This window comes from Astatotilapia calliptera, chromosome 2, assembly GCF_964374335.1.
Source record: "Astatotilapia calliptera chromosome 2, fAstCal68.1, whole genome shotgun sequence".
Taxonomy (NCBI): Eukaryota; Metazoa; Chordata; class Actinopteri; order Cichliformes; family Cichlidae; genus Astatotilapia; species Astatotilapia calliptera.
The window spans coordinates 25059648-25073711 of NC_137423.1; the positions used below are offsets into that span (position 1 = coordinate 25059648).

The 14064-nt window shown below is 39.8% G+C and overlaps 2 protein-coding genes across 2 annotated transcripts; both read right to left on the reverse strand.

The window, feature by feature from the left end:
- Positions 1-2392: 2392 nt before the first annotated feature.
- Positions 2393-3782, reverse strand: drd1a (dopamine receptor D1a). The gene has a single exon (XM_080287861.1). The coding sequence runs from the start codon at positions 3641-3643 to the stop codon at positions 2531-2533; it is 1113 nt and encodes a 370-aa protein (XP_080143987.1). The 5' UTR covers positions 3644-3782; the 3' UTR covers positions 2393-2530.
- Positions 3783-9252: 5470 nt separating this feature from the next.
- LOC145419639 (uncharacterized) lies at positions 9253-10559 on the reverse strand. Its single transcript, XM_080287865.1, has 4 exons — positions 10379-10559; positions 10181-10231; positions 9952-10089; positions 9253-9841 (listed from the first exon to the last, which is right to left on the reverse strand). The coding sequence occupies exons 1-4, from the start codon at positions 10499-10501 to the stop codon at positions 9707-9709; spliced, it is 447 nt and encodes a 148-aa protein (XP_080143991.1). The 5' UTR covers positions 10502-10559; the 3' UTR covers positions 9253-9706.
- Between the last annotated feature and the right edge of the window lie 3505 nt (positions 10560-14064).

Consider the following 14064-nt stretch of genomic DNA (forward strand, 5'->3'; position numbering starts at 1 on the left):
TAATACTTCTACAGGTAATTTTCAAAAAAAAAAAAGAAGAAGAAGAAGAAGCTAAAGCTCATTAGCAAACTAAGTCAGCTTTAGCCTACACAAAGAGAAAAATTCACTTAGCAAAAGATTGGAAGCAGTGGCAAATGCTAACTTTCTCCAAAGCTAAAAAGAATATTTACCAGCACCTCTAAAATTAATTCTGATTTGCGGTATAAAAAGGGTTTATATTACATTGCAATACGTGCAGGACTATTTCATTACTTCCTGGGGTTCTGCTACTGATGAAAGATTTCCAGACAGGAAACCAGAACAGACAGATAATTTTCCAAAACATGAGCCATTTTTTCTTCATTATATGGGAACATAGTGGCCTCACTAAAATAATAAAGATAATAATAATTAAGATTTGTCTTGTTTATTCATCTTTGATGAGCAAAATTCTTCTGACGATTACTGATTTTTTATTTTGGGGGGCTTTAGTGAAAATGAAAAGATGCATTTGATATAGAAAACATATTATTAAATTTGCAGTTTAAGTACAGCAGTAAATAAATGTAAAAATCAGTCTAAAGCATAATTTAAACTGTGGTCTAATGCATTTCATGTCAAACTAGCAACTTGAATGATGTGATGTAATAAGTTTTTTAAAAAACATCTTTATTACACCAAAATTCATTTATGTTTCAAGTGAAGTAAAACAGCTGATAAGTGGACTTTTATTTCCCAATAGAGTTGTGTGGTTTTTAATTAATTCTTACAAATTATGGTGTTCCTCTGTTTCCTTCTAACTTGTATTTTGTACGAGAGTCCCGTTGCCTGCCATGCGGTTTTCTTGTGCTACAAGTTGCTTTTTTGCATTGTCCGTCTTGTTAGGTTTAACTCAGAAAAGCAGTAGTTTTAATGCTCTAAACTGTAGGCTGGCTGATTGTCTGGCATCTTGTGTTCATTGCCTTGTTGGAGTTCACAGAGAAATTCAGTAATGCATCCAAACCAATAAGAACTGTGACAAAATCAGTGAGAACAAGACCCATGGTAAATAACGGTCACAAAAAATGACACAATTGTCATTTAGATGTGCTTTCACTATGCAATTTATTGCACAAAGGAAGTGTGTCACCAGTTGACACTGTATTTCTGTTCAATTTCACAGGAACATAAAACAACATTACACCAACCCATTTCAGTTTTCACATAAAGAACCCATAATCCCATAATAATCCCATCCATAGCAGGTACAATACTGTCTTCTGCCAATAAAACACTTTCAAGCACTGGAAAAATCAGGCAATTTGATACAACATTAAAACCACAAACAGGTAAAATGAATAACATTCTTTATCTGGTAAAAATGGAATGCTCTGCAGGGAAACTTTGGGCTCAAACACTTATCTAGATGTTACTTTGACATATTCCACCCACATGAACATAGCGGCAGAACAAACACAACCCAGTGGCAACTTATTCCCTGAATACAGCAGGTCAAGGCACCCCTCCACCCTGCAAAAACTGCTCATGGATGACTCGACACAAGAAGAGCCCGAGGCACTGACCTGGCCTCCGAACTTAGCAGATCTTCAGTTGAGCATCTCCAGGATGCAATCCACCGTTGCCCCACCTCACAACCCACAGGGCCCAAAGTGTTACACAATATTAGGCAAATGGTTTTAATGTTGCTGCTGACTGGTGTCATTTCGGAGGTCACAAGTTTGTAAATTTGGTTTAAAGTTATAATGATTCGAAATGTCGATGATTTATAAATAACATTTCAACCAGTAACGAGGCAGTCGGTTTGTTTTTCCCCATCTCTGCATCCTATACGGATTCAGATCACATTTTTACGTCTCCACTTCTTAGGGATTTCCTTTTACACTTGAATTTATTCACTTTTCATTCTAGCTGTAATATTAAGTCACTTGTGGATGTACTTTACCTGTACATATGTTCAACATAATTTGGCTTGATGCTTTACTGCTGGAGTCTTTGCAGGTCCTGAAATGTCAGTGTAAAGACTAACAGTGTTTCTGTGTGCTGTCATGGAATTTGTTGTTGTAGTGTGCATGCTGGGTGCTACATGATATTTCGGGGAGCATGTTTTGACAGTGTTTGTTTGTGTGTGTGTGTTTGATGATATAGAAGAGAGCAGTGTCTGACATCATTAGGGTGTGTGCTGCCCAGTCATGGGATTATCTATCCCAAGAGCTTGTCAGCACCGCTGCTCTCCCAGATCCCTGGTGCAACAGCGGCGGATTTTAATCTCAATCCCAAATCCTCTCTCCTCTATCAGGAGCTTCTCCCATCTGAAGACAGTGTAGAGACAATGGCGAGCACAGCAAGCCCGCTATGGTAGACATCGCAAAGGCAGACCATTCACCTAATGCAAACATGGATGCATGTGGGGTCGTCGTACCCTTCAGTCAAAATAAGAGTTAGCGCACGAAAGCAGTCTTTGCATTTCAAGTCAATCAGACTGGCTGCAACAGGAACTCTTGGACTGTTTTAAGAATTAAGGGATGAGTCAGTGCTGTGAGAGAGTTGTGAGTCATTTCTTGTTTAGACTGGCCGTCTCTATGTCGTGGCCTCCTGGATACAGTCTGTGGCATCCCAGCAGGATGGAGAAGGCCTTCCGGAAATCCGCATTGAAGGCATAGATGATGGGGTTTAGGGAGGAATTAGCCCAGCCGAACCACACGAACACATCAAACGTGGTGGGGCTGATGCAGGGGAAAGCCTCCCCTCCGCTCGACTGCTCGCAGAAGGGCACCATGCAGTTGAGGATGAAAAATGGGAGCCAGCAACACACAAACACCCCCATTATCACTGACAGCGTCTTCAGCACCTTTGTCTCCCTCTTGAATGTCAACCTGAAGGAGCTCTCCGAGTCTGCGATGCTGGAGCCTCTGCCCATGCTGTCGTGTCTGTTTTTGGCACTTTCGGCTGCCCGCTCTAGAGCAGAGATCCTCCTGATTTGTCTGTGGGCAATGCGGTAAATCTGTGTGTAGGTGGCCACCATGATGACCACAGGGATGTAAAAGCTTATAAGAGAGGTGGAGATGGCGTAGGTCCTATTCAGGCTTGAGTCACAGTTCTCTGGGTAAGATGTAGCGTTTGATGCCAGTGAAACAGAGGACCCAGTAAGAGCAGTGTAAGATTTGGTTTGGGCTTTATGCCAGTTGAGCTGCACTGGAATGAAGGAAATGAGGACAGACAGCGTCCAGGCCACACTGATCATAATATAGGCCACTGTGGGTGTCATCTTCCTCTCATAGCGGAAAGGACTGGAGATGGCCCAATAGCGGTCCAGGCTTATGACGCAAAGGTTCAAAATTGAGGCCGTGGAGCACATAATGTCAAAAGCTACCCAGGTATCGCAGAAAGAGCCAAACGGCCAGAATCCGGCGATCTCCGTCACTGCTTTCCAGGGCATCACCAAGATGGCAACCAATAGGTCGGACACGGCCAGCGAGATCACAAAAAAGTTGGTCACTTTAGAACGCAGATGGCGAAACTTGGTGACGGCCGCGCAAACCAGAGTGTTTCCCAGCAAGGTGGTGAGGATGAGCAGCGAGAGAAAACAGCCAGTTAGGACACGACTTGATGGCGCCTCATCCAAAAACCCATTGTCGATGACAGTTGTAAAGTTCATGGGATCCATCCCTGAAAGTGAGTGTGTGCTTGGGGAGGAGGGGGTTCTTTGCTTATGTCATACTGAAGAGTCTTGCTACATTTTATCCACTAGTTTCTATGAGGCTCCTGTTCTCCATTACTGCGAAAAGTCTCCATCAGTTTATCGTCTGATAAATCACGAAAGATGAGACATTTCAGGCAAATGCTCTCTGGGACAGTCATTTGCCCTCTGACCCTGTAAAATAGATTTGACATCATCTGAGCTGCACTGATGGAGAGGTAGTTGTACCTTAATTCCTCAGTGCAGTGGTGTAGTCACTGATTCTCTTCTGCTTGTTCTGTTTTAGCCCCAAACCCAATGTAATCGCAGGAATCCTCTGTCTGCTTACAGAACACATCAGTAGCCCTGGGGATTAAAAGAAATGAATTAGTCTAGAAAAATTCAATATTGTGTAAGATAAAAGTAATCATAAATATGCATGATTTTCTAAATGTTATATATCTTTTTTGTGGTTTGTTGTGTTGTGGTTTATATAATAGCTCTGATTGTTAATATAGCTGATTACGCAAAAGAATATTAGGGCTATTTTAAGTAAAAGGTAAAAAGATTTGGGGGGGAAGGGGCTCATTCAGCCTCATCACACCCCAAGCACCATTAAATGGCCCATGATAGAGCACAGTTTGGACAATAATAATCAATCATACCTTTGCATATCTCTTTGTAGCTCCTGATGCCCCAAATTTCACCTCATCAAAATCAGTCTCCTTTTGAATAGTTTCCAGTTATAGTTATGTATTTGTAGAATTCGGATACCTCTCATAATGTGGTAAATCCGGGCTGAATCAAGGAAAGACCTATTTGCATAAATATAATTGTAAAGTATTATATTTAATCAGTGTTCTAATTACTATTCCAATCTTCCTCCACTAAATTTATTACTTTATCATTATTATTATTATTATTATTGCAATGGCCCCAATAAACCCTCGTACAGCTGTAATTTGTATTGCCAATGATCCGATTTAGAATAACACACTGTCTGGCTGGAGCTGTGAGAGCAGGATTTTCCCGTGAGCGGGCTGTAATTATTAAGACGTGACTCAAAACAAGAGTCACATCCTCCTACATATATACAAACTGTGTTTGCGGTTTCTCTATTTTACTGTTTTAGCACCAAATTCACTTCTTACTTACAGATAAAGTGTGCGGTCAGCTGCAGCTTGATACCACATCTAAAAACAAACGTCCCGCCGCTTCCATCCGAACTTCCCAGTGTAAAGTCCCTCCAAAGAGCATCCAGACCCCATTTCCTGCAAACACAAATAAATGCACAGTCCTGTGTCCTCCCTGGAAGCCAGCTCGCTGACTGTTGCTGTGATTTAATAGTACACACCACCGGATTCAAATGTCACTCAGCGCTCTCGCTGCGTCCTCCTGCAGCCACAGTGCGCATCTGCGGCCAGATCCCGAAGACCTCTGGCTCGCTTCCACACCGGCGCTCTGACGTTGTCCCATTCAGGAGAAAGTGCGATGGGAAAGAAAGCGCGTGACTGTGGCCCTTTGGCGACCGATCTCTGTCACTGCTTTATGACACAACAGGTTTCACGAGAAAATCATCACGCATCCCGTTCCCCGTTAAGCCTTGCTGTAGTTATTTTCCAGAGTCTTATTTAAATCTGGTGAAGTTTATTCAAATGAAGAGGTAGATTATAAAATCATTGCAAGGTCCGTTCAAGTACATTGGGTCGCTGAGGCCACCTGTTGGAGAAAGAAAAGAAATGCGGGCGCAGCATCCTGATAAAGATTTTTTTCTGCATTCTTTCGTCACATTAAGATAAAGAAGTATGTTAGTTGTATATTTGCTTTTAAAGTATATCCATTTTTGTTTAAACTGACCCCAAATCGATGTAGATAAATCAAATTCTGAGGTCCTTTCTTTTCTCTATTATCTATGATTATCCATATATTAGTATTAGTTCACGGGTGGCTAATTTAAAAACAAATCATTTCGATTAGGATATTTTAAGTGTATTCCTTTGGTCCTTTCTCATCTCTTTTGAGGCTCAGGCTCTCTGCCTGGCTGCCAGGAAATTAAAGACACAACAGGCAGGGGTAAGAGTTGAAAGGGTCAGAGAATAAATAGACAAGTTGAGGTGCACTGTTGCCTACATTTCTCTCTCACTGCATCCTCCTCTGTTGGTTTTCTGTGTTCAAAGGTGCACCTGCTACTCATCTAACTCATGTATACTTCAAAGACACCACTCCAAGGTTGCTGCTGTCTGTACTGTGTGATTTCCCACACGTGACAAGTGCCACGATAACCTCTTTATCTTACTTGTCTTTTCTAGCAATATAATGAGTCACTAAGTTACTCTTCAGAAAACCTGATGTGACTAAAAATGTGTGAGACTAGATTAGCAGAAGTCATCTGTAGATCTCCTTTTCGCAATCTTGATGTGCTCTTGTGGGAACCTAAGGAAATGTAGTTTTCAATCATGAGATCTTGGGTTAAAGTCTTTTTAAAGTTGTGAGCTTTTTTTTTTTTGAAGTCGTGAGAAGGCTCCAGAGTGTTTTGTTCCTTTTTTTTTTTTTTTTTTGGCTTGGTGATGACCCACAAAATATGCAAAAGCGATAAGTAAGATGGCTAAGAGCAAAAAACAAAACAAAAAAACTGCCATTTTAGGAAGCCAAAAAACCCCCAGCCCTCTTATCACACTCCTGTGTGTTAGTGTGAGTGCAGTGTTTATCAGACATGCCTGTCTGTGCAACTTCATGCCTGTGCGTGCGTGTTTTGTGCCCTGCCATGCAAGCTTGTTAACTTTTACTTCTCTAAGGGAAGTTAAAAAAAGAGGCACTTCTGTCATGCTTTTCCCACTATGCCTTTCACCGAGTTAAATGGGGGTGGGGAACTTTCTGCATCTTCTATCCTCCAACACATCCCTTCCCACTCTTCTTAATTAGTCTTTTATCATCTATACTTGCAATATTTTTTTTTCTTACACTTATTTTACAAGAGGGATTATGAGACTGATTATAAGATGAGGATAGATAAAATTTTATTAATAAATGTGGCAACTCTTTGCAGCAAAGTAGCCTAAAGTAGCTTTACTGATTGCTTAACAACTGGCTTAACATTGACAGGGTTAAACCAGGTTTATATGGTAAAAATGTACTCTGTGATGCATCTATAATCATTATTTCAGTTGTTATAAAAAGGTTGAATCAGTGGATTCACTTTGTTAGTGGTTGAGTTACACCAAAATAACTGGGTTAGGTTTTGGAAATGATTGTGCTTAAATTATAATATGATAAGCGAGACTACACATTTGAACCTATGCATGCGTCATAGGATCAATGGTATGGGCTGTGGGTTTCTGTGACAAACCAGTAGCCTTTGACAGAGTGGTATTATCTAAGGACCTGGCCATGAGAACTGACTCACTGATCAGCAATAAACCTTTATTACGACTTTGTAATATGAAATGCTAAGTAAATAGCATTAAGAGTTTTTACAAAATAAATTACACCAGAATTCTTTTAATCATTAATTAATTTTTAAAAAGTGTAAAATTGTGTCTTAAATGTTATACATGCAGATGCCATCAGAACGTAACTGCTATAGTGTACAATACATAAAACATAGCGATCATAAAACTGTACTGTGTGTATAGTTTGACTCATACCTAAAGATGTAGTACTACTAATGATCCCAATGGGTCACCACAGCAGAAGGCATTTTAATTTTGACTGGATGCCCTTCCTTGTTGTTTGGTCAGAATCCACTTGTTTCAGTTCCTCTCACCACTGCCGTTGCTGCTTCTACACCATTGACCTCTGCTGTTTCCTGAGAAGGGCCCCTCATTCTCTCTGCCCACTTCACCAACCTCTCCGTTGACACCTCACAGCCCCCTGAGCCTCCGGAATGAGCATTATCCCCACCAGAGCCTTTCACGAATGAGTTAGTAAAGGCCTAGGGCTTTCTAACACTATGCTGGTATATAAACAGTTCATTAGAATGTATGCCTCTGATTAGATTGCGCTTGTAACTAATCTGAAGCAAGGCAGAGCTTTATTATGGGCACAGGCCAGAGAAGAGTTAACTTACTGAATTACTGAATAAATTGAAATGTATTTTTGTTAAGGGAACCAGCGCTGATGCAGCTCAATCTGTAAACTTAGTGTGGCTGATTATTCAGTGAATTTCTGGATACTGGCTGAGGAGAGATGCTGGGAGGAAAGGCACTCAGAGAAGCTTTTTTTTTAGTTAGTAACTTGATCTGCTCTCAGTCTGAAAAACTTAAATGCAAATGTTTTATGCAAAGACCTTGCTCTTTCTTTGCCTCCCCCCCAGATCATACAACTGTGCCATAGATGCCTTACCTGGTGTTCCTCCCCCCACTGGTTGTCTTTACAACAATGGAGAAATACTTCCACGAAAGCAGGTATCATTTGGCCATCTTCTTCTCCTTTGGCCACTACTCTTTGTAAAGAAAAAAGATGGAACACTCCATGCCTGCATAGATTGCCGCAGTTTAAATCAGATCATAGTAACAAACAAGACTCCGGCACTTTGCTCCTCTTGATGCCCCTGTGGAAGATGAAGTGATCTTACTTTCCTCATGTGTCATTGGGTCTCTTACCTGGGAGATCGAGACCCTCATCCAATCTGCACAGAAAAAACAAACCTGATCCCAGAGGAGGTCCACATAATTGTCTGGGGTCCAGCAGACCATTCGTTTTTTTGCAGTGGCACTTATGGCCTAATCTAGAGACTTCTGGGAGTACATCGGTGAGTGCACCATGTGCGCCCAGAATAAGACTGCCCACAATCCATCTGCAGCACTCCTAAAACCTTTACCTTTATTCCCAGCAGGTCCCTGGGGTCATGTGACCAGGGCTTGCTTGCTGTCCAACACACGAGGCTGAAAACAAAAGGCGACAAAGCTTTTGGAACTGTGGCCCCCAGATTGTGGAACTCTCTCCCTTTGAGCCTGAGATCTGTGGACTCAGTGGTCGCTTTTAAAAAACAGCTAAAAACCCATTTTTTTAAACTTGCTTTTAGTTGATTTTTATTTTTAGGTTTTAGCTTCTGTGAAGCACTTTGTGATTTTTATCTTGAAAGGTGCTATATAAATAAAGTTTTACTTACTTACTTACTTACCTGTCCCCATGGTCCCACATCTCTTTGGATTTCGTTACCAGACTTCTTGACAGGTAACACTGTCATTCGAACAATGACCTTACACTTCAATGACTAATATCATGGCAATGAGTATGCTGTGTGATATGCACTCCAAACTGGACTTTCATTGTGATGCATTAACAACCAGGTTTTAGGTAGTCTATGGGCGATCTTTAGTTTAAGTGTTATCATTAAAAAGTACAATGTCAAGTTAAAACCAAACCAAACCAGTTAGAACTACCTCTATATCGTTGTGACTGTTTAAGGCTTATAACAGCTCTGGCATCATGATGTCAAGCTAGACACTGCAGCATACATGTCAGTGTTCACCCACAGTATTATTTCTCTCAATAATTCCTTTTATAAAAGAAGAGACGGCCACTGCAAAGTTTTCAGAAATGTTCTATTCGTAAACTCTCTCAGCTGGAGGCGGTAAATCTCAGAAAGACAACTCTTTGTTTCTAAACTCTTTATTCCACAAAATTTTCACTATTAGTTCAAGGAAAACCACAGACCTCAGTGCTTAAAAAAAAAAGACAAGAAAAGGCAAAACAGCAAACAGTGTTACATAGTCAACTGTTACCATGTTTTAAATAAAGGCTTTTAAACAAACTAATTAGTTGAATAAATAAATAAATAAATAAATAGACAATAAAGTATAGACAAGTTAATTTACTGAAGACAGCAGTGCAGTCCTTTCTCTATACTATTTTCACATGGTGAATATTACAACAGTATCACTGGGAGGTAAGGTCGTCAGTTGCATACAAAACAGTAAATTTTAAATAAATAGATATAAATATGATGAAATAAATACATAAATATATGGAAGCGCTTTTTTTAAATATTCAGAATTTGAAATTTGGAAAGTTAATACGTCAAGGGTTAGGAAGGAAAACTTCCTGGACTCAAGCTACCTTCACTTGAGGTGCTGTTGTTGTGCTTTTTCTAATTTTTCTGGTGTTCAGTTTCTTGAAGAAGCTTTTGTAGAAACGAAAGGTTTGATTGGACATGTGTTCAGCTTTCATACAGCAACTGGGATTCTGGAAAAGGAAAAAAGAAGCTATTACATTGCATGTCATCTGGATGGAGATGTTGACATAAACAAGCTGATCTAAACAGATCTTGTTAAGAGTTGTTCTGGTTGTCTTACGTTGGCATCATTGTGACGATGTGGCAGAATATTCAAGTTTTTCAGAAGCTCTTGTATATAGTGTTCGTCCTCTTCTTGCACAGTCACGTTGCTGAGAAGTTTCTCCAGTTCTTTAATGACCACACCTGAACAATTGTGCTGCAATGGTAAAATGATAAGGCATAGTTCATTTATCATAACAAACGTAATGCATCTATCATCTGAGGAGATGATAATGGGCCTAACTTACGGGCATTTTTGATGAACATCTTGCAGGGACTTTAATGGTCGCACTACCATTCTGAAGAAACAGAAAAATAAATCAGTTAATTGCATTATGAACTGAATATTATAACATTGTAATAAACATCAGTGAAGCCACGGTACACTTTGTAACATAGTGCTGCGAGTGAAATAACGAGTTGCGATAAACATTTCGAGTACTTACATATGTGAAGTTGACTTTGCTGAGACTTTCGAGTCCATGTATGATCTCAGTAATCAAGTTAGTGTCTGACTTAACACTGACACAGAAATGCAACAAGGCGAGAACAAGGACGCACTTCATCATACTGCAGCAGCTTCTCTCTCTCTTCCTCAGTAGCGTCGTTCAGCTGTAACACTGATGTGATCAGCACCTCTGCCCATGCGTTTTATAGGAGGAAAGCGGAAGAAACCCCATACACACCTACGTAAAATTACCTTTCCTTTTTTTCATAGAGATGCGACCGTTTAAAAAAAGATTACTGTATGCCAAAAGTTTTTTTGTTTTTTTTTTTTCAAAATAGCGCCCCAAAGTTTCACTTCTGTCTCAGTATTGCAGACAGATTGTTATCTTTCAACTTTTGTAAACAATAAATTCATGAAGTAAATACATTTACTTTATGAATTTATTTGCATTTGGTTTAGCGAGTAAAAAGCTACAACTTGTGTAATGCAAAATGAGCATAGCTGTCTTCACAGGCTTGGTGCAGTGTATTGCATGTGGTCTGGAGGTGATGCAATTTATCTATAAATAACCAGTATAAAGAACCAGCTTTATTATCATTTCTTTCACAGCCCTCATATGTAGAAAGCTGACATCATAGTGAGAAATCAAATGCATGCGTTGTTTCTCTGTGTCAGAGGGTTACTACATTTTAAATTCCACTGGTTGGTGCAGGTGGTCTTTTGACAAAAACAAATGTAACCAATAAGATGACTGCAAATGACACCAAAATATATAAGTGGTAGGATGGAACTGTGATGTGGTGTCCCACTTGGCAGAGACAGGAAATAATGTGTCTATCTATCTATGTATCTATATATATATATATATATATATATATATATATATATATATATATATATGTGTGTGTGTGTGTGTGTGTGTGTGTGTAGAGAGAGAGAGAGAGAGAGAGAAAGAGAGAGAGAAGAGAGAGAGACTGAGAGAGTTATATACAGATATAGCAGGTTTCATCAAGTAAAAGGAAGTACATGCTTGAAGAGTCAAGGAAACTGATATGGGCACCCCTCCTTTTTTTTTCTCTCTTTAGCTCCTGTCATCATCAACACACACACACACACACACACACACACACACACACACACACACACACACACACACACACACACACACACACACACACACACACACACAAATAATACATATGTATATATTTATGTCAGACTATTCCTCAGCATTTTTCGGTGACCTCACAGTTTCTGTGTCGCTTAGATGTGTCACTAGAAGATGTGTGACTAGGAATTTCTTAAACGGGAACTTTCTTAAAATGTTGATGTTAAAGAGGGGCCGTGATGTGTGGGGGTGTTGCCTCTTACCACTGACGTGGTTGTCGATAAGGTTCACGCTTTTCACAGGGAAACTCCTCTGAATTATTTAGGGTTTCGCTGGTTTTTGCACATTACACACAGTATTTGAAGATTCGAAGGTTTGAGAAGGTGCAGGAGCTGAATACTACAAAAATAACAATAAAAAACAATATAAAGGTCATGTATTATGGTTTACCTGGTTACTCTGGTTTGACTATTTTACAGCTTGAAATTAGTTAATTGCTAGGATCAAGATTTCAACCAACTAATAACAACATTTAAACAACTTTGTGACCATGGTGACTGAATTAAATAAGTTAAATTCAATTTTATTCATATAGAGACAAATCACAACATAAATTGCCACTAGGTGCTTTGTATTTTAAGGCAAAGACTCTACAATAATAAAAAGAAAACAGAGAAAACCCCCAAAATCAAATGACTCCCTATGAGCAAGTTCGTTGGTGACAGTGGGAAGGAAAAGCTCAGTTTTAACAGGAAGAACGACGTTTAGGGAGAGGCGGGCAACTCAGTTGCCTGAGGGGAGGACGACGGGACAAAGACATGCTGCAAAAGAGAGTCAGAGGTTAATAAGACCTAGTGATTAAATGTAGAGTGGTCTATGAACACATATGAGTGAAAAAAAAGTTGAGTGAATAAGAAAGACTCAGTGCATCATGGAAAGCCCCCAGTAGCCTGGTCGACTGTGTTATAACTAAGGGTCAGCTTATCCAGCCCCAACTATATGCCTTGTCAGAAAGGAAAGTTCTGTCATGTCACTAATGAGTCACTAATCACTCACACTATTAGTGAGGTATTAGCAAGTGCTTAATTCATCATGCATGTGTCATTGTTTCTCCTTAGTATGTCATTTACAAACACAGATATGTTTATCCATCTGTTACTGTTACAACATGTACAGCTATCACTGCCAGTAATAGTCATAATCATAGTCATATTCATATATATGTATTTATAAAATGACATACAAAGGAGGAATAATGCTTTATGATGAATTAACCCTTTCATGCATGAATTATGACAACCTCAATCTTGATTTTTTTCTTAAGTATTTTTATTAATCTTTAGGCATGAAAAAAGATTTTTTTTAACTTAATTTTTTTAAAAAGCATGTACTTTTTAAAGAGTTTTTTACATGTCCACTTAGGTGGACAACTGATGCGTATGAAGTGATACATCAGTGTCCAATGTAGTGGTTTATGTGCAAGTATACCATCAACCCTGACACAAATACAAGGAAACAGCCTTTGAATAGCTGTCCACTGTAGTGACCACTGTGCGTGAAAGGGTTAAGCACCTGCCAGTACCTTGCTAATAAGTTCACAGAGACACTGGAATCAGTGCTCGCCAGCAACTCTACTTTCTGAGGAGGCTGAGGAACTTTGGCATGAATGCCAACATCACCTCAAATTTCTACAGGCGTGTGATCAAGAGTTTGCTGATGAGCTGTATTACAGTTTTTATGGAAGCTGCTCTGCTAGCAGCCATAAATCACTACAGAGGGTGGTGAAAGCAGCAGAGCACATCACTGGCATGAGGCTTTCAGGACATCTATCTTCAACAGTGCCTCCGTAAAGGACACAGCATCATCAAGGACCACAGCCACCCAGCACATCGGTTGTTCTCCTTGTTAACATCTGGGAGACTTTATAGGAGTCTGTCTGCTTGGACTAAAAGACTTAAAAGCAGTTTTTACCACCAAGCCATTGGCCACCTCAACCACAACCCTTAAACACACACCACAGGATGCACACAGAAGCTGTCCTACAGTTTCACAGGTATATACTACACTCTGCATTGGTCACCCCATTTTTATTAGTATTTAAATAAAAATAAAAACCCTTACTGTGTGCAATACTGTATTAACTGCCACTCTAAAATCGTGGACTCCAAACCATCAACGTGTCTTTTAGACCCCATTCCTACAAAACTGCTCAAAGAAGTCCTGTCATTAATTAATGCTTCAATCTTAAATACGATCAACCTTTCTCTAATAATCGGCTATGTACAACAGGCCTTCAAGCTGGCAGTAGTCAAACCTTTACTTAAAAAGCCATCTCTAGACCCAGCTGTCTTTGCTAATTATAGGCCAATCTCCAACCTTCCTTTCATATCAAAAATCCTTGAAAGAGTAGTTGTCAAACAGCTAACAGATCATCTGCAGAGGAATGGCTTATTTGAAGAGTTTCAGTCAGGTTTCAGAGCTCATCACAGCACAGAAACAGCTTTAGTGAAGGTTACAAATGATCTTCTTATGGCCTCTGACAGTGGACTCATCTCTGTGCTTGTCCTGCTAGACCT

Bases quoted from the DNA above. Each gene is read 5' to 3' on its own strand.
- drd1a (XM_080287861.1), bottom strand. From the start codon at position 3,643: ATGGATCCCATGAACTTTACAACTGTCATCGACAATGGGTTTTTGGAT.
- LOC145419639 (XM_080287865.1), bottom strand. From the start codon at position 10,501: ATGATGAAGTGCGTCCTTGTTCTCGCCTTGTTGCATTTCTGTGTCAGT. The intron at 10,090-10,180 runs GTAAGTTAGGCC...TTACCATTGCAG, and splicing joins GATGTTCATCAAAAATGCCC to CACAATTGTTCAGGTGTGGT. The intron at 9,842-9,951 runs GTAAGACAACCA...TTCCTTTTCCAG, and splicing joins ATCGTCACAATGATGCCAAC to AATCCCAGTTGCTGTATGAA.